Here is an 18,728-nt window from a genome sequence, read left to right as displayed (position 1 = left end):
TTCTAGCACGTTTGCTGCCAGTACATGTGTAACAAGAGAGAAAGGGTCCTCCAAACAGCTGGATGATTCTCCCTACCTCACAACATGGTGGCATTTAAGATATTACAAAAGGAATTTGGCGCTTTATCTTTATCAAAGGGTGTATTCCTTTGAGATGATCTAGATTGGGATCAGTGATCCGAGATCACTTGGATCATGGTGGATCAAATGAACCGATGAATCCACTCTGGAAAAGGATTCATCGGTTCATTTGATCTACCATGATCCGAGTGATCTCGGATCACTGATCCTGATCCGGATCATCCCAAAGGAATGCACCCAAAGAGACTGTTAATTTTTCACCCTTGCTTATGCAGCTTCTGCACTGACAGTTTTTGGTTGCTCTTTGCTATCATACTTCTCTGCTATATTTTGCTTTTTTTGTTGCTCTCGTAGCCACTGCCTGTAGTCGCTGACACTCTTGATATTTTCACCATAATAATCATCTTCAAACTTGCTATAAGAGGAAGCCCTCCTGGAAGCTATCCTTTCCAAAAAATCTGCCTCACGCTAAAACACACAAAACAGAGCAAGTGTAAACGCAAAAAATGCATTGACTACTTTAAGACTCAATCCCCACATACTGTACACATAGACCATTGCTGAGTTCCAAAAACTCTTACTTCCAAAATGAGCTCAGGCTAAGTGGAAAACTTTTCTTTGTGAAAATGAGTTTTATTTGCATGAGAATAAAAACTCATTTTCACTTCAATGGCTTCACACTTAGCTTCACTTTGAAACAGAGGCTTGGGCAACTTAGAAATGGCCTTTTCTTGACAGTGATCTCCATTTTTACATATTTTCCTTACAGTATTAGTTGAAAGAATTTATCAAAACAGTTCCCCTTTTGCAATGCACATCATCAATTGGGTGACTAGAAAATCTTACTATTTATTTCATACAAATCATACGATATAGGCACCCTAGATTTTGCAGGTTCAGAGTACTGGAATCCTTTCAATTTTCGTTAGAGCACAGCCTTGGCATTAAAGTAATGATCCTGGTAACAAAGGAAGCAATTTTATTTTTTTTGTTATGGTGCAATATGCTTTTCTCAGTACAAATGTTTTCATTTTCACACAAAGAATGCATAATCCTAAAAATAGGCAAAATTATGAATTAAGATGTATTTAAACTTCATTTTTGAAAGGTGTTTTTCTGTGTTAAAAGATTTCAACATATCATAAGAGTGGCAAACAATGGCCAAGAAAAGTTCACAAAGGATTTCTGTGTTACTTAGACTCAGACGAGATTTTGTTATAACGAAGTTGGTTGGAAAGCAAGGGATGAACATCCATGCTGCTTTGGGAAGATTTCATAAAATTTGATGCTAAAATCAGTCAGAAGTGTAGTAGAGACAATAGTAAAGTCAGCACCTTTTGGCATTCAGACATGCTCATTACGTCTGGACCATTACTTAACAGCGTGCAAAGAAAGTCATGTCCAGTAGCCCAGGGCTAGTGGATCTTGCTATCGAGCTAGTGATTTTTGTTCTTAACTTGCCCAACAGGCAAGAACTGTTTTTTGAGGAAATCAAACTACAGAAGGATTGTAACCAATCCTGCTAATCAAAAAGGATTTTGGGGCTGGATGAAATGCCTTGTGGGCTAGTACATGCTAGCTACAGCTTGCCCGAATGGCAGGCTGTAAAACTGACTGTCATTACACCCTGCTCAAGGATCAACACACTGTCCATACCTCATGCAGTTTCTGTGCTATTTCTTTGTTCCACACCCGCCACACTGATTTGAAAACAGCAGATCCAGCGACAAAGCCAACACCTGCACTAGCCACACCACAGAGACCACTGAAGATCATGGGATCCATTCCTCTAGAAAACCCAAACAATAATAAAAATTAAGGATATTCATCCTAATAAAAACATGGCTCTCCAGAAAATTTACAGTAGAAGGAGCGAAAATCACCTGTGGGCAGCAATAGTTACCTTATTGTACTCAATTTTGTGGGCACTTAATTTCACGATTTTAGAGAGACAGTATTTTGTGGGGTTTTATTTTCACGATTGGCTTGGCACAAGCTACTGGTGTACACGAGCGTAACACCGTGCCTTATGCAGGATTCGCACTCGAGAAAAGGCACAGTTTTTGTGCCAAAGCACGGGAAATAAACATGCAACGGCACAGATTAGGCACGTTTTAAATATTGCTAAGGCACATTTTAGGCACAGTTTGGGCACAGTTTTGGCACGGTTTAGGCACAAATATTTGACGTTGGGCACTTTTTTGAAAATCTTTGTAACCCGACTTGCAAAAAAGAACAAACTTGGTACAAATTAAAAAAATAATTCAGATCAAACATGATACAGTTAGAAGTATAGGAAGTGTAAGTTTTGAGCTGCGCCGAAAGTTGGGCAAATTAAAGTATTCTTTGACAGTCCGTGTTTACTCCGAACATAAAGTGGAAATTCACACGCGATATATGCGGTCTGAACCTTTTCGATTACCATGCAATTTTATAGACTGAGCTTTCTGTCATTTCTAAAAGAAATGGTGAAAGAAAGTTGAAGTTATGATAACAAAAGCAAAGCTAAAGAAGTAAGGCACAAAAATAGCCAATAAAAGTCGAATACTTTTTGTGATCGCGGTAGAATTGGCCTGAATTTGTATAACAACATGAAAAGTGGTAATTTGAAACCTTCATGCCAACGCGTGTTGTTTTTTAATACAAAATGCAGCTGCTTTTTAAAAATATTTCTCTAACAAAAAATGTACAATTTACTCTTAGTAGTAAAACAATTCAAGCCGCTTGTTTGTTTTTGTTTTCTGGCTCTGTTAGCAAATTAAGCTTTGATCGTATAATAATCGATGAGATGTGCCAATTTTGCTTCAAAACTCATCAGTGTGCAATCAATTTTTTCATTTTCATTTTATAAGTCATATCACGAGTAAATTCTTTTTTTGAATGCAAATCTGCCCTCCTGAGAAAACAAATATTTCGTTCCAACTAAACGCTCTGTTAAGAAGGGGAGAAGAAACCCACTTGGAAATTTTTTAATATCAGTGAAATACTTGAATCGATGAAATTATATCAAACATGTAATTGAGCTGAGCACTTATTTTAAATACGCTAACCTGTTTAAGATTCCAGTTTCCTGTTTGTCGGGGCTTTCCCTGGTGTCTCTGAGTCATGTTTATTCCGTAGGGGATAAAAAGGTCGTCAGACCATGTTTCTAGACTTCCTAAACCTTAAAACTGACATAATTGCCGTGCGCACTTTTCTTTCGCTGTGGAACTCGATAGGCTGGACACGATTTTCTGATTGACTCAATGTTTTGGCACAGCTTGTGCACAGATTAGGCACACTTTGGGCACAACTTAGGCACATTTTTCAAAACTAAAATGCACACTTAATGCACATCTTAGGCACTTTTTAGGTACAAAATCTTTGTGCCAAAGCACACTCTAGAATCCAATTTTCGGTCCAATGCACGGTTTACGAATTTTCACGTTAAAAACTGCTTTCTAACCTTAGATATTTGATCTTAGTATAAAAAAGGGGTTTCCAGAAGTCTTAACAGTTAGTCTACAAGGAAGGTTTAACTTATGAGCATTCCAAAAATTATTAGTTCTCCTCTTAACAACAAAAGAAAGTCAATCAAAAGCAATCTTTTAAATTGACGTTTCGCGCTGCAAAAAGATCGGATGTTGACAGAAGATCTTTCTGAAAATGCATTAAACTTTTGCCATTATGTTCAGTAATTTTTCATACAGTTAGTACTCATAAGTCACTGACCTCTGTGGAGAAATTTTTCCAAAGTACCATTAACAGAAACAGAAAAATCCCACAACATGCGTGGTTAGACTGTAGATGTTGCACGAGCTGTTAAAAAATGGTCCCAGTTTGAGCCATATTTTTCATATTTTAATTTTAGTTTGGTCTTACAGCCAGAAAAAAAATATTCAATGGAAGGCTGTTTATAAACTTTAACTTCTTGCCAAATATCGATGCGATCTGAGTTTTAATAAGTTCATAAGAGCCAAACGATGTGAGATTCTTAGCCGTGTACACCAGTAGCGTGCACCAGGCCGATTTCAATGGGCAAATTTGATAAAAGGCATCAAATTTCACGATTCTTAATATTGATTATAACACAGATATGCATTTTCTCAGTACATAGTTCGCAGAAAAGTTTCTAAACATCGTCCTATCATTGCAAAATATCTACAAATGGATCTTCAGGTGACATTTCCTCTGAACCATCTATTACTTTACTGATGCCCACCTTCTTTCATCCTTTGGCAAATGATTTTCTCAGGGTAATTTGAATTTTCTATAGGGTTAATGAATTGGCCTGTTTAACTTTTGCAAGGATTTTTGTACTGGGTCTTTAATTTTGCAATTGTTGCAAAAAAAACACAAAATTAAAGACTTGCAAAATTAAGTACCAACATTAAAGGTAGATACAAAAATATCACTAAAAAGGGCACCTTTACAACTTGCAGGAAATGAGTCATGATCTTCAGATTATGAGTACAAATAAAATGTTTTTGCCCTCATTAGAAGCTTTGTGTCAAATTAATCAATCCCAATCATTCTTTGAGCATTGTTAGAATTTTTGCATTTGGTTTCGCAGCCAGTAGCCGGGTTTGTTTCACGGCAGTCCCGACTAACTTCCTTTATGGAATCTGTACTTGTAGGGGGTCACGAGGTCAATTTCCTTCACTTAAGATTGTTTCGAGTTGTTTATATGTTAATTTGATTTATTTGTTTCATTTATTTGCTCGACCTGAAAATTCTTTGTGCTATAAATACGATTCAGAAAAAATATTTCTCTGCTCATCCCACATTAAGAGATACAAGTCACACAACTTACAGTATTGGTTGGATCTGTTCTGGGGTTGCATCAAACATGTTTGGGAACAAATAAGCACACGCGCAAGACGACGCTAGTAGGCCTGTCACACCAAACGGCAGCCCAGCCAACCTTTGAAGTGTACGCAGCTTTCTTCTTCGCTTCTGGTACTCGTCGAAGGAAAGCTGAAATCTTTTCGGCGTCACCTTGTTCCCACTGAAGAGAGGACTTCGGGAAACAGTGGGAGACTTCTCGCTGTCAGTAACCTCCTCGACCGGAGAGTTTGTTTCCGAAAATTGACGGCTGGCGATTGCTACACATGGAACACTTGATCTGATTCCTGTCCGAACTAAGAGGAAAGTCTTTCTAGCGGTTATACTCCCAGTTAGAAAACTCCGAAAATTTAGCACTGTTCCGGCCGCCATCTTAAATATCGAGAATTACCCACAATGCAGTAGCTTTCAATAAAATACCGCTGTGATCTTGCAGGCGTATTTAACGTGTTTCGTTTCCAGGCCTAACACTTCCATTTAGAAACGATTCACTGCACGTAAAAGATCGCGCATTTTTCGAAGTCTTAAATTTTATTTTAAAAGACAGAAAATGGTTCGATGGCTACCTCTAGAATCAAATCCAGATGTAAGGTTAAACCTTGTACTTTTATTCGATTTCAAGTCATTTTTGTTGCAGCACATTGTGAGTTGTCTTTTTTGTTCTCTTTATTCCTCTTGAACTGTCCCTGCGATCCTGCTAAGGTCATGAACAAGGTAAGCCTGTGTTTAAGGAACTATTTTTGCAGCTGTTATGATTCATCCGTTTGGGAATCAAGTTGTGTTGAAATGATAAGATCTTGACTGCTTATCATTAATAAACTCGAATCCTCTAGCTTTAATTTTGAACTACTGTAGCCTTGGGTGTTGTTATTCTACGAAAATCACTAAAATTTCAGTTTCCAAGAAAAATTCTTGCGCTACTTTGTAGAATGTAACTAGATTTACTTTTCTGATCTTTTAAAATGATTGGCCAGGTTAAAATTAAAATTTTGAATGTATTTTTGTTGGCATGTAGCCTCTTACGGTGTGAATGATACTCAGCTAGCACAGAATGTCAACTACAAGCGAAACAGGAAGTGCCTGCCTCTAGTCATTGGTCACTATTCTAATACCAATATTCACATTATTATGTTTGAGGCAAAATTTTCGGGGGTACCTCTGATAAAATCAGACATTTCCGCAAATATTTCAGTGATAATTGTGCTGGATTTGATTTAATCCAGTCCCTTGTTCTCAGATGTTTAAAGACATTAAGGGTTTCTCACTGGGACCACATAATTTTGTGCCGGTCAACTGATGTCATCACCTGTTATCTAGAACCTTTTGCTTTTTTATTTCATTTTCCATCACAGTTTGTCAACAATCTTGGTCTGAAGCCAAGTTGGAGTTTTGTTGATGTCTTTGGCCTGGACCCTGAATTACTGGCAATAATACCACAGCCAGCTTGTGCGCTTTTGCTTCTCTTTCCAACAAGTGACAAGGTACTGTTTCACTTTTCAGTTTAACAAAACAACAACAATTTTGCATGGTTCGTTCTATTATCATCTATAGAAATGTCTGTCCAAATGTGCAAAACACAAGTGAAACCACAAGGCAAATGGTTTCACTGAGTAGTTTTTAATCATTAGCATCATTTCTATGGTTGATAAGATCACAGACCACGGAAAAATGTTGTTGATTTATTTGTTTGTTTTTGCGTGTACGAAAGAGGAAACCAATTTGCATCACCACCACTTCCTTTCCATTGCCTGTACTCTCACTGAACATAGCTCACAATCTTATGCCATGGACTAGTTAGGAAAAATCTGTTGCCACCACTGGTCCTCTTTCCATGATAAGTGTAGTTAACTTGTCAAGTTTAATAAATGATATGTCCTAGGCAGATAACGAAGATATAGGTCCACAAAGTTGGGACAATTTACAGACAAAAATAGGTTGAGTTTGATCATCCGCGTGAACGTAGTCCTGAATAGGACTGTTGTCGTTGACAGTGACTGAAGTTTCGACAACCTGTGCGGTAGTCATCTTCAGAGTCAAAGTGAGTTGTATCACATCATTTGATGATATTATATTCTGGTTATTGATCTGATTGGTCAATTACGTTGCGATGTTATTGGTCGTCTGTCAGTTAAGCCGTGATGTTATTGGCTATGAAGACTTGTAATCAGTAATATTGGTGCGTTTCAATCCGTCTATTGTCACAGTTAAACAGTCGTCTATGGTTAGTCAAATTGTCAGTTCTCCAGTCGTTCTCTCGTAGTTAGTTTTGCTTGATCACATCAATAAGTCGTTTGTACAATTTACAGACATTTGTATAGTGGGGGGCAAGTTTGTGCTCCCTACCATACAAATGTCTGTAAAATTGTTCAACTTTGAGGTCAGCTATACCTTTGTTAGTTTTCAACAAATCACCTTCAGACTTGGCAATTTTAGTCATTTTAAGGTGTTCTTTCTCGTGGTGGCAATGGATTCCATGTCAAAAGTTTGAAAACACCATAGAAAGGTCTATTACAGAGCCCCTGGAAAATGTCCCTTTAATAGCCCCCTACCCTTTGAGGGGTGACTGCTGACCAGCATCAGTTCAAGTGTGGCCTTGCCTTCATTACATTAAGCCACATTTTAAGAAAGATAATGATTGCCGTATTGTTTTCTTTGTTGTGTTGAGTGAAGAGTAGCTATGGGATCAATCAAAAACACTCCCTTATAATATTTTTAAAAAGTGTTTTTACTTGTTATTTGTTTTATTAATATTTTTGGTTTGCAGTATCAGGAATTCAAGAAAGAACAAGAAGACAAAGTTTTGAAGAATGGACAGGTAGTATTTTAATAATAAAATTACTTTTAGAGTGGTTGTGATATTGTTATCCATTTCTATGACAACAGTAACTATCTTCATAGAGCCTTTTAAACCTTTAAAGGGTTGGCATAATTTGTCTACAGAAGTTATGCAAGGAGTTATAAAGAAAAGTTGAGCAAAATTAATTAGTATTATTATTTATTCAAAATATTTCCCCGATTCTGATTGGCTAAAAGCACACATTGAATTCACCATAACCAGTTACTGATGACCAAATTTGGAAGAATTTTGTTTTTAATGAGAAAATGACGTCAAAAATGTAGCGTTCGTGCAGGTTAAGGCACCGTTAACCGAGAAGACCTGGGGACTAGGTTGAGTTGTTTTGGTTGTGGAAACAAAATGGCAGTCATTTCACTCGTTTCAAGAGTAAGAACTAGGTGCAAAAATTGCTAAAAACATGGCAAGAACAGCAAGAAGACTACTCAAAGGGCGACATCTGCTATTTGGAGAATATTTGCAGAGCTGGACAAACTGAAATGTGCACTATCGAAAATGAACTTAACATTGATGGATCAATGGAGGTAAGCATGTTTTAGCCATGTTTTTAAACTAGGAATTATTTTGAATGAATAATAAAACAGTTTTAATATTGAATTCGGCTTTCGTATCATATGAAGAATTATGGAGATCGAGGAGGGTGTTATCCATTGAGGCCGTAGGCCAAGGCGGATAACACTCTCCGAGATCTCCAAAATTTTTCATAAGATACTCAGCCTCATTCAATAATTGTTAATTAGTGTCCCTTACTGATGTGCAAGAGGGAAACGTGTTGAGTTATGCAGAAAAATCATTCAATCATTATTCAAGTGTTTTTAAAAAAGTGTGGCCATGACATTGATCATTGTTGCCTTTAGGAAGTGAGTCCCAATGTATACTTTATGAAGCAGACTATAGGAAATGCTTGTGGAACAGTAGCCATTATACACTCCATTGCTAACAACACAGATGTACTACAGCTTGGTAAGGATCAATTTATACCCCATGGAGAGGTACATTCATTAGGCCCTCTGACATAATTAATGTGATGGTGCAATTTTGCTCAGTCGACTTCAGGTGGCACCCAGTTGCATAATCAACAACAAAATATCATTATAAATTTAAAGATAAAATGCATAAAAAAGTAGACCAAATTTTACTGTTGACTTTTCTGTGTTACAACAAAGGAAAAAGGAGGTGTTTGTACACAAGCTAATTTGAAGGCTGTAAAAAAGGTGGAGATGCTCTGGTTTTGTGATTTATTCATATATTAAAGACAGTCCATTTACAGTAGTTAAAAGAGATGCAAAGTTCTATCTAGATATGTGAAGGGGATACCATTTGTCAATCAAAGATATACAAGAGGGGTACCTTTTCTGTCCAAAATGGTTTTAATAATAAAGGGGTAAGGGCACCCTTGTCCCCAGGGCACTTTTCCCTGGCTTTGGAGGTTGGGTTAAGGGGTTAAGCCTTGGGACAGAGCCTCCCTGTATGAAACTTTATTTAGTATCATGTAGTGGCGCATCCAGACCTTCAGATAAGCGGGGGTGGAGGTCATCCAGACCCTGAGATAAGGGTGGGGGGGGAACAGTCTCAAAAAAATTTTAGGCCCTTTGGGCCTCAGTTTGGTCTAAAAATAAGGGAGTCGGGCCCCCAGGCCCCTCCCTTGGATCCACCACTTTTGTGCCCCACTTCTGGGATCTTACCCTATGTGATGTTGAGTGTAATGATTTCTTTTATCCTACATAATCTAATAGAGGAAGGCTTTCTCAAGCGCTTTATAGAATCTACCAAATCATTGTCACCTGAAGAAAAAGGAGCAAAGCTGGAGAGTGACGAGGTTGAAACAAAATTTTATGCTTTGTCTTTTTAACTATAATTTTTTTTATATAAAAATGGAAAGTGCACTTAGCTTATCCAGCTAGTTTAGAGGCACTCCACTCAAATACTTAGAAACAAATAATTCAAATAATATTATAACATAACAGGATTAAACACCCCAACTGGCAAGAGGCAACCAGTTGGCTATTTACAAGCATGGCCGAGGATTTGAACTCAGGACGACTGAGAACAAATCCAGCAAGTGGCCAGTGCGGGACTTGAACCTGAGACCGCTGGATTGTGAGTCCAATGCACTGATCACTCGGCCAAGCTGCCTCCTTGCGTCCTTGTGATAAAAGATGAAAGGCGCTCTTTTGAGGCGCTTCAACGGATTTTTGCTAACTGAGTCCTGCAGGGTCTATCATTTTATCACTTAATTATTACTCAATTTCAACCTTTTCTTTTCTCCTAGAACATAAGTGAGGCACACGAAGCCTGTGCACAAGAAGGACAAACAGAGGTAAAACTTTCAACTATAATACGTAGGATCAAATTGATACTGAAATCCCAAATGATCATAAAGAGAATCCAATCCGAGCAGAACTGTTGCTACAAAGGTACCTCCTCAAACAGCCCCTTTAGGGGTCCAACCGGTGGGGCGAGGTGGGGCGGGGGGTACGCAGGGGCGTAGCTACACTTTTTTTAGGGTACACATCTTTAACGGGCATTGATCCTTTAGAAATTTTGAAAACACAATACTGGGAAATGCTCATGTGCAGCCCTACCATTCGAGTACAATGCCCATTCCTTTCGCACAGTGGTTGATAACGCTTTTCTTGTTTAACTCGCGTACTGGTTGCTAGTGTATGCAACGGCCACAAAACTTTCCCCAACCACCAGCCCATATATTTATAGAGATTGAAACCTTAACGTTATGTGATGGGACCCTTTGGACCACAATGGCAATGACCAGAGGTACTTACTATTTACATGGGAAAACCGGTAATTCCGGTAGGAAGTTCTGTGTCGGACACTAAGGACAACATGGGCTGTGATTTGAGACAATGTAATTTTTCTACTCTTTTTAGCCTGATCAGCTGATTTGGATATACTTTGCAGCGTGTCGTTCTCCCACCACGTCAATTTTTATAGTTTTATGTTTAAATACACAACATTTCCACCCAGGTAGATTGTGTAAATGGTAAGCACCATAGTAGCCATCGTGCTTGCCTACCGTCCAATTTCCCCCAACCGTGCTACATAAGATTAACACTTCGTTCAACGTTTTTCTCGGCTGTTGTGTTGAACTCGGTGCAACTCTGGCTGAATAAAACACATTACAATGCTCTCAGAGAAAATTTCAGTGTGTAAGTCAGACTAATAGGGACCTCGGAAACTTTTTTTCGCAAACGCAGCGATACAAAAATCAGTGGGTGTCTTTCGGCCCTTGTCTAACTAAGCTAACCGGTGCAGTCAACAGTAGTTATTGGGCATAGCAATATGACCTTGCTTGTAACATAAAACTATAAGAAAAGGTTATAGCTCTGTATTCATTCGGGAATGTCTTTTTTTCAGACGCCGTCTGCTGAGGACCATGTGGATCTCCATTTTGTTGCCATCGTTCACAAAGATGGAAGCTTGTATGAACTAGGTAAGCGCTCTTGAACCTTTTAAGCGTAACCCAGTGTATCCTACAAAGTGAGCTTATAATCCATGTCACCCCTAGGCTTATCATTGAGTTTATAAGAGGTTGGAGCCGGATGAAGAAAGGGAAAGGTATTTGGGAAAGGGCCTTAATAAACGAGACTCAGTGGCGTTTCGAAATGAGCGCGTTAAAGATAAATTATGTATAGCCATGGATCCGAGTTTTTTCTCCATTTAGTAATTTCTTAAGTTTAGTCGCCAAACATCAAAAAATTGTGTTAATGCCGGTATGTGATGTTCCAGAAATACAGTAGAATTCTTTATGTCTTAAGAATTATTGTTCGGCCCTCTCCTTGCGTCATACTTTCAAAAACTTACTTTTACATACTTTTTAAAGGCTTTTATCTTACTGGTACACAAGGAGGAATGGAGGGAGGTTATATCTTTATTATCGCTGCTCCGTAACCGGATAGAGTTTTTAGTGCTCTCTGCGTTATTTTGAAGTGATATCTCGGGTTCATTTCAGCTTAGGGAGGCTGCTATGATTCTGGTTTCTTATGAACCGTACTTCCTCGGTCCTATATGCCCTCAAAAACCTTTTATTTAACAACCCATTCCACAGATCTTCAGTGTTCTTTTCGAGACTTTTTTTAAAAGATCATCATAGATTTATAATTAGGAAATTTAAATTAACGTAAAAGCAAAGACTTTAAATGAATGTTCTCTTTTAGATGGAACAAAAGCATTTCCAATAAATCATGGAAAAACTACAAAAGATACATTCTTGCAGGCAAGTATCAACTCAAAATAACTTTGTCGTGTTTGTTTTAGATGGGAGAAAATCATTTCCTATCAATCATGGAAAAACTTCGAAAGATACATTTTTGAAGGCAAGTGGTTTTAGTGGTAGAAACAACTCAGTGTTTTCAGTAACGACAATGAATAGGCGAGAATACCAAGTCTTTACTCCTGGTATTTGTGGAAAGAAGGCAATTTTTATCTTTTGAAGTCTCCTACACAATCTTTGTCACGATGACGTAGACGATGAGAAAGTGAATACCCTGGGAATCAATGAGGTTGGCTAATAAACTTGAAGCGTGTGTAGCCGGTATAAAGGGCGGGAAAACTTGAGCGACAGTGAGACTGGAGTAAAAGCTCAATGGTTGAGAGAGTGACATGTTTTTTTTTAACCAATAATATTACGTATAAAACCAAAACAAAAGCAATTAATATTGCGATAAGAACAGTCTGAGAACGATTAAAAGTTACAGTGCCAATCTTGTCACGAGGGAATTCCATCCGATTCTTTCCTGAATTAGACACTGGTCGGACGCTCAAATCCCTTTAGCCTTGGGGAGACTCGTGGAAAGCTGGGCCATTTGCTAGGGGATATGTCACGAGGGTAATGCGGTTTGAGGTCAATTCTGTGCTGAAGTCGTCGCTGAAGTCATTGCTTAGTGCCTTCACTCATAAACAATCAAATTTCGTTAGGGAGAACTAATGCACATATCAAATGAGTTTAATAGTCGGGTAATGTAAGTTTGCTTGTTCGATAAAGGCTTCGATAACTGGTTTACTTATGTCCCTAGGGCAAAATTATCGTCAATGTGGCGTCTCCAAATTATTGGGTTAAAGACGGTTTTGCTTAGAATTGCTGTTTCAATATGTGCCGTGAAAAAGGTGGCAAAGGAAACTGCTGTCCATGTGCCCATGGCAGTACCATGGGTTTGTGCTTTCCATTGAACTGGAAATAATTTTCTTTGAGTATTAATCTAAGCTTTTGCCGCAGGTTAGTGTGTAGGAAAAGGTGGGTTGTCTGCTAAAGAACTTACAGTGAGGAAACTAGGCACGAGTCAAATCCCCACCTCCCCCACTTCGACGAATGTGCAAAGCAACAAAGTGATTTACATGGCACGTCATTTCAATCATCGCCGAAAATGAACCGCATGCTCATCACAAGACGCCATTTGCATACAATGAAAGTGTACAACGCCCGACCATCGCAGTTTGCTTAAGATTCTTTGTTTTTTTTTTCGACCACTCAGTAGTGTTCACTTGTTCCAAAGTAATCAACGCTTTCAAGCGATAGAATTCGTGGACTGACACGTTTCGGAACGGCACAAAATTTAATCTTTTCTAAGCTTTCTTCAAACCATGCGTGGCTTCGATCACGCAAAGATTCTTAGTCCCGGTTTCCATGGTCTCCGCAAGGAACGCCTGGCGCAATGACTCCCCATTTGTGAACAAGATACGACGAAAAATGCGTTGCAGATTATGAGTCTCGCTGCTCACGCAATACCCTGGGTGCCAGAGACTTTTCTAGCGCGGTTTCCGGTTCTGTCAAGTCTTTTTCTCGCGGCTTCGCCGCTGGTGGCTTCGGCTGGTGGCTTCGGCCTTCGGCCAACACCGAAAATTGCCGCCGCGGGCGAGAAAAACCTCTGGTCCCCAGGGTACTTACGCAAGCGAGACTAACAATTCAAATGTGGTAGCGTCAAAGCATATTTAAAGGGAAAGACCTTACTTCCGGTTGACGTCCGTCGGTCAAAAACTTCGGACTGGTTCACGATAATGCGCATGTGTGAGTTCTGACAGTAGCAGATTGTTTTTAAACCGATCGGAAGCGAGTTAGATGCACGCAAGTAAATTTACATTCAAATTCATTGTTCGCGACGCGAGAGTAATTCCGGGCATTTGGTTTGATTTCATATATCCCCATAATTCAAGTTTATTCTTTGCTACTGCTCAGATATATGTTGCAGCCGATAAGAGTAAGATTTACAGCCCTGTCCTGCTTTGAAACAAACATAATAAAACGCGTGATCACTTGTTACTTTCAGGATGCTGCCGAGGTGTGTAAGGAATACATGAAAAGAGATCCAAGCACACTTAACTTTACAGTGGTCGCTCTCTCTCGTACGCAATAAGAATGATGGGGTCAAAAAACCTCTCCTTCCTAGATGAGCGTCCGGATTTTGTTTTTTTTTACAAAGAAAACTAAATTAAAATAAATTATGATGATATTCTTTAAATTATAGTAGTTTTCCTTCACCAAAATGCATTAGAATAAACTTTTGGTTTGCACAATACCTGTGAATTAAAAATTGTTGAAGTTATGTCATCAACTGTAGTTCGCGTGTTGTTGTTGGGAACTGAAAGGCGCGGTTAGTGATGGGTATATTTTGTTCGTGCCTCGAAATGAAGCCGCGTTTACAAGAGCACTCTTGGGTGCGGCCGAGGTGGATAACACCCTCTTAGATCAGTATATTTCTTCATACCATACGAAAGCCGAATTCAATAACTGTTTTCATTGTTCATTTAAAATATTTCCAAGTTCTTAACATCCTTATCTCCTCATAGACTTTCTTCAAAACATTTGACTGTTCCTCGGCAGTTTCCTAAGATAGAACATTTTTTTCCTTTAAATATTCGTCAAAAAGTAGTTGAGATTCATCGAGTAATAGATATGCGTGTAAGCGTCTTGAAAACCTTTTAATTTCCTAGGGGTCCGATAGCTTGCCAGGCAACGTTTTTCGATCCAGTTATCGGCGAAAGTTGGAGCGAGGACAAAAAAAAATTGATGGGGCGGGAAAGTGGGGGAGGGGGGTGTCTGGCACCCTTAACCCTCTTACCCCTCTCCTGGGTAAGTCACTGTAATGAATTATCCACGACTGTAACCATGTTAAGAAAAGAAAAACACATTTTCTCTTAGAAATAGGCATGTGATATTCTCTTTTGGATAAAATTATTATTGACACCAACTGATAGCATATTTAGATAATCTCCTGAACTGTGACTTATGTTTTTACAATTAAACTGAATTTCATTTGTAAAAATTATAAATTTATGCCCATTCCCTTCTTCATGGTGATTCTAAAGATGAATATGTGGATAAAAAATCTTAAAAGCATGCAATGCTTATCATTATTTTCTTCTGATACTGTTCACTGATTATCTCCAGATGTGTCCAGGATTGAGCACCATTTAAAATTTAACGACCTTAAAAAAGCTATCGAAAGATCGCACCTTATCTTTTAGCCCACCTTACATTTACTTAATTTCGCCAAAAAAAAAGAAGAGAAAGATTTTGTGAGACTGTTAACTAGCAGAACATCGTGTTAAAGGAATGCCCCATAATGCACTCTGTTTTCGAGTTCTCTCAAGCCTCGGTTTTAATGCGAGGCTTAGTGCAAAGCCACTGATATGTTTTTCCATTCTGATGACAATAAAACTACATTTCACAAGGAAGGTTTTGCATTTGGCCTCGATTTGAAAGTGAGAGCTTTTAGAACTTGGAAATAACCTATTGGGGAAGTTACTGTCGTTATATGCTCTTAAGAAAAAACAGCTCTCCCTGGAGTATTTCAAAACATGCAAAATAGGGCGCAAACAGAGTGTATTACGGGGGATTGGACACTAGAATATAAGGTCGACTAGCCTGCGTAGCTGGCGGTATTGTGTAGTAGTCGAGTGAGATTTGGCGGCGGAGCCGTTGTAATATAGTCGAGTGAGATTTGACGGCGGAGCCGTCACGAGCGGCGAAGCCGCGAGAAATACCGCCTGCCAGAGAACCATGATTTTTCGAATGACGCCCACTTTTGTCACGTTAGCTAATCGCAATTAAATCAGCCAATCAAAGAGAAACCTGCAATTTGAAACTTCCGATTATTTTCACGCGAGACAGTTTAGAAATAAGCGTTGACAGGCTAAACACGACTCCTAAGCTCGTGACAATGTGAAACGTGACCTTGTGAGTTTGCTTGAACAGAGGTTTTTTTTATTTTCTCGGCTCTCGCTCGAAGGTTACTAGCACTACACAGTGCATGTATCATTCTAAACTTTGACTGAGTAAATCTTTTTTTGCAACACTAGGCTTAACATTAAAAGGTCATGAAGCTGGTTTGTTACATGCAAACTGAGTAACCATTTCCGGTGGTTTATTCTTCTGTAGGTGTTCCTGATAGGATTTGATCTCAGATGCAGTTGTAAAGTGTTTTAATTTTCTTTGACCTTTGTTTCTTACGGCTAAATTAAGACAATTCCAGCGCTGTGAAGTTTAAAGACGCCATTTCGGCAATTTGGTCATAAATTATGCTCTTTCTAAAGCGGAAATCACAATCACTTTACATTTACGTCTTCTCCAGTTTGCCATCTGCTCCCTAAATTGGGAAATATACGCGAAGGCTCATCTAACATGATTGACATATGTATGGCCCTCGACCAATCCGTTTCCCCGCACACTGGTGTGCGGACCATTCAAAATACCGGGGTTTTCTGGCAGGCGGTATTTCAACCGCCTCGTCCCTACTCCTTTTTTTTGGAACACGGCTCCGCCGCCAAAACTTTAATCTCCCACCCACACAATACCGCCAGCTACGCAGGCTAAAGGTCGACACTTCCCTAAAACGGACTGATAGAGTTGGCCCCTTACATTGTCCAGTCGCTGTTGACAGTATTATAACATCCTCCTAAGAAGTATTTTCATGTAGTGTTGTCCATAAGTCTGTACAAGGGGATAATAGGAACCTTACGATCCGACAATGGCGACCTCAATGGAAACTCGACTTTGTGCTCTCAAGTCGTTCATTTGATTAAAATTAAGCACATGCCCAGATAGATCAGTGTAGTAAGATTTGCAGCCTTTCCGTTCACGTTTTCAAGAAGAAAATTTAATATTTAGTCATTTCAAGTTGTAGTTGTCTGGGGACGGTCAAGAAACAACACAAGAGCACTTTTGGCCGTATTCACACTACAGACGGATTATCCGTTTGATAATTCGCGTCATACAGATAATACCTCTTAATTTGAAAATGGAACGGTCTTAATTTTGGATGGACAATCCGCCTGACTTTATCCATCCGTTTTTCCGTCAATTTTGACGGATTTTGAAGATGGATTATCCGTCTCTAGTGTGCACCATTCAGGTGCAGACATGTTGTTTTGCGAATTTATGACATTTCGGTTTCTGTCGCCATCGTGGTTTCGTTGGGTTCCTTATAACTTTAACTCAGTGGCTGTAATCCTTGATTATGGCTACGTAACTGAATTATAGTACTTTTCTCAAGTTCAATTCTTTGGGAGTATTGTAATAATATGTTTTAGGAGGCAAAAGTGAACGTTGACATGACTTATGTCTCTGATCTGGTGATAATTCCCTACTAACATCACTTTTAAAAACACTCTTCGTCCCAATAAGTGAGTTAATATTCGTACATGCAGCGCAAGACTCTGCGTTTTGGCAAGCCACTGTGTTTGTTAACAGGCTGAAACAGGCTCGTTGCATGCAGTTCGCAGTCACATGACTTGGGGTACTTTTTCTGTTATTCAAACCACCATAAAAACGCACTGTTAAGTCTTTAATACCTAAAGAAAAGCAGACCCACTTTTTGTTTTATGCCCTTTCAATCTCTGGAGTTTTTAGGATTGTATCCCATAATTTTTGCATGACAATTTGGGATGGGTGACGTGAACCCGAGCTGTAAAGGGCTTTTTGAAATTCGTCGGTACTATCTGCCAGTAACTCCTACTTCGTCAACACTGCAATGTTCACAAACGCAGTGCCCGCCAAAACATATATTCGTGTGCATTGTGCATGTCAAAGGGTTCGAACAGATTTTTGAATGCAAAATGTTATCAAATAAGCGATCGACAGAAATCTCCACAAAAGCAGGAACTAGGCTTTTCCCATGATGCACTCCAAGAATACAGTAACCACAATGCAATGCGGATATAAGATAGTTCCGAAACTTCTCATTCTGAGATCGACTGTTTTGGCTACAGACGAGATTAAAACCGGAAAAAATTCACTTAGCAATTAACTTGTTACGGTTTTGAAAGAAACAAACACACTATTTACCACTTTTTCCACACTAAATCTATATTTCCTAGACTTTTTCAAGGTCTGGAAAACTGGTTTGCAAATTTCAAAACTTTCAATACCCTGTGGGAACCCTGGCGCGATTACAAATCTCGGTTATTGCGTCTTTGTATCTGTTAGTTACCACAAAAATAATATTCTACGGATAATGTACAAAAAAAATTAAAACAAAAAATGCCCGCCTCTCCTGGTAAAAATTCCCTAATATGTCTTTGCCAAATTAAAAATTTATCTTTTACTGACCAGTGCGCTTCATTTAAATTTCTTTAGAATTTTGTAGCACTGCTTACAAACCGGAACCCGGTTATCTGAATAATGTCCCGGAAGAGAGCACTGTTTATCAATACATCGTTTACAAAACACTTCTCCGCAGTTCCAGCAATGATACTGTTGAAAAAGATAAAAGAACGGAAAAAGTCAGCGTCTTACAGTGCACTATAAGTGAGACCGTGATTTTACAGCTGGCCCCAGTTGTTCAAGAGGTAAATAACGCTATCCACTGGATAAATCTTGATCCATCAGGGGGACCCAACAAGAACATAGTTCAAAACCACTCAAACATAGCATTGTTAAACGTAATTTAGTATTTAAACGGGAGATATAGGCATATTTTTATCCCCTAAAAATTTTTCATCTGTTCGGATTTCCTAG

General features: G+C 38.9%; 3 protein-coding genes across 6 annotated transcripts in view; 1 reads left to right on the top strand and 2 right to left on the bottom strand.

The window, feature by feature from the left end:
• Positions 1-252: 252 nt before the first annotated feature.
• Positions 253-5,292, bottom strand: LOC140947655 (uncharacterized). Its single transcript, XM_073396816.1, has 3 exons — positions 4,874-5,292; positions 1,738-1,870; positions 253-549 (listed from the first exon to the last, which is right to left on the bottom strand). The coding sequence occupies exons 1-3, from the start codon at positions 5,275-5,277 to the stop codon at positions 349-351; spliced, it is 738 nt and encodes a 245-aa protein (XP_073252917.1). The 5' UTR covers positions 5,278-5,292; the 3' UTR covers positions 253-348.
• Positions 5,293-5,440: 148 nt separating this feature from the next.
• Positions 5,441-14,325, top strand: LOC140947228 (ubiquitin carboxyl-terminal hydrolase isozyme L3-like). 4 transcript variants are annotated; one of them, XM_073396287.1, is made up of 9 exons: positions 5,441-5,491; positions 5,608-5,619; positions 6,258-6,386; positions 7,670-7,720; positions 8,617-8,722; positions 9,496-9,578; positions 10,032-10,079; positions 11,135-11,210; positions 12,035-12,333. In XM_073396287.1, exons 1-9 carry the CDS (start codon positions 5,456-5,458, stop codon positions 12,208-12,210), a joined length of 717 nt encoding a protein of 238 aa, XP_073252388.1. In that variant the 5' UTR covers positions 5,441-5,455; the 3' UTR covers positions 12,211-12,333. The 4 variants fall into 4 exon arrangements, with proteins under 4 accessions (XP_073252388.1, XP_073252390.1, XP_073252389.1 ...); XM_073396288.1 differs by having other exon boundaries at positions 5,449-5,496; positions 12,035-12,332; XM_073396286.1 differs by lacking the exon at positions 12,035-12,333 and adding exons at positions 11,935-11,993; positions 14,041-14,325 and having other exon boundaries at positions 5,473-5,619.
• A 603-nt stretch (positions 14,326-14,928) lies between these two features.
• Positions 14,929-18,728, bottom strand: part of LOC140947226 (phosphatidylinositol-3,5-bisphosphate 3-phosphatase MTMR6-like) — a 26,476-nt gene continuing 22,676 nt past the window's right edge. The window contains exon 16 of the mRNA XM_073396285.1: positions 14,929-18,464. Coding sequence (XP_073252386.1) covers positions 18,330-18,464 — 135 coding nt within the window. The 3' untranslated portion in view covers positions 14,929-18,329. The remainder of the gene's footprint in view (positions 18,465-18,728) is intronic.

Source organism: Porites lutea, chromosome 9, assembly GCF_958299795.1.
Source record: "Porites lutea chromosome 9, jaPorLute2.1, whole genome shotgun sequence".
NCBI lineage: Eukaryota > Metazoa > Cnidaria > Anthozoa > Scleractinia > Poritidae > Porites > Porites lutea.
The sequence above is the reverse complement of the archived record's forward strand: the minus strand, read 5'-3'. Positions and strand labels throughout refer to the sequence as shown.

Excerpts from the sequence above, each read along its gene's own strand:
- LOC140947655 (XM_073396816.1), bottom strand. The coding sequence starts at position 5,277 with ATGGCGGCCGGAACAGTGCTAAATTTTCGGAGTTTTCTAACTGGGAGT. Across the intron at positions 1,871-4,873 it reads GAACAGATCCAACCAATACT|AGGAATGGATCCCATGATCT; the intron begins GTAAGTTGTGTG and ends TGGGTTTTCTAG. Across the intron at positions 550-1,737 it reads TAGCACAGAAACTGCATGAG|CGTGAGGCAGATTTTTTGGA; the intron begins GTATGGACAGTG and ends TGTGTGTTTTAG.
- LOC140947228 (XM_073396287.1), top strand. The coding sequence starts at position 5,456 with ATGGTTCGATGGCTACCTCTAGAATCAAATCCAGAT. Across the intron at positions 6,387-7,669 it reads TCTTTCCAACAAGTGACAAG|TATCAGGAATTCAAGAAAGA; the intron begins GTACTGTTTCAC and ends TTTGGTTTGCAG. Across the intron at positions 11,211-12,034 it reads TGGAAGCTTGTATGAACTAG|ATGGGAGAAAATCATTTCCT; the intron begins GTAAGCGCTCTT and ends TGTTTGTTTTAG.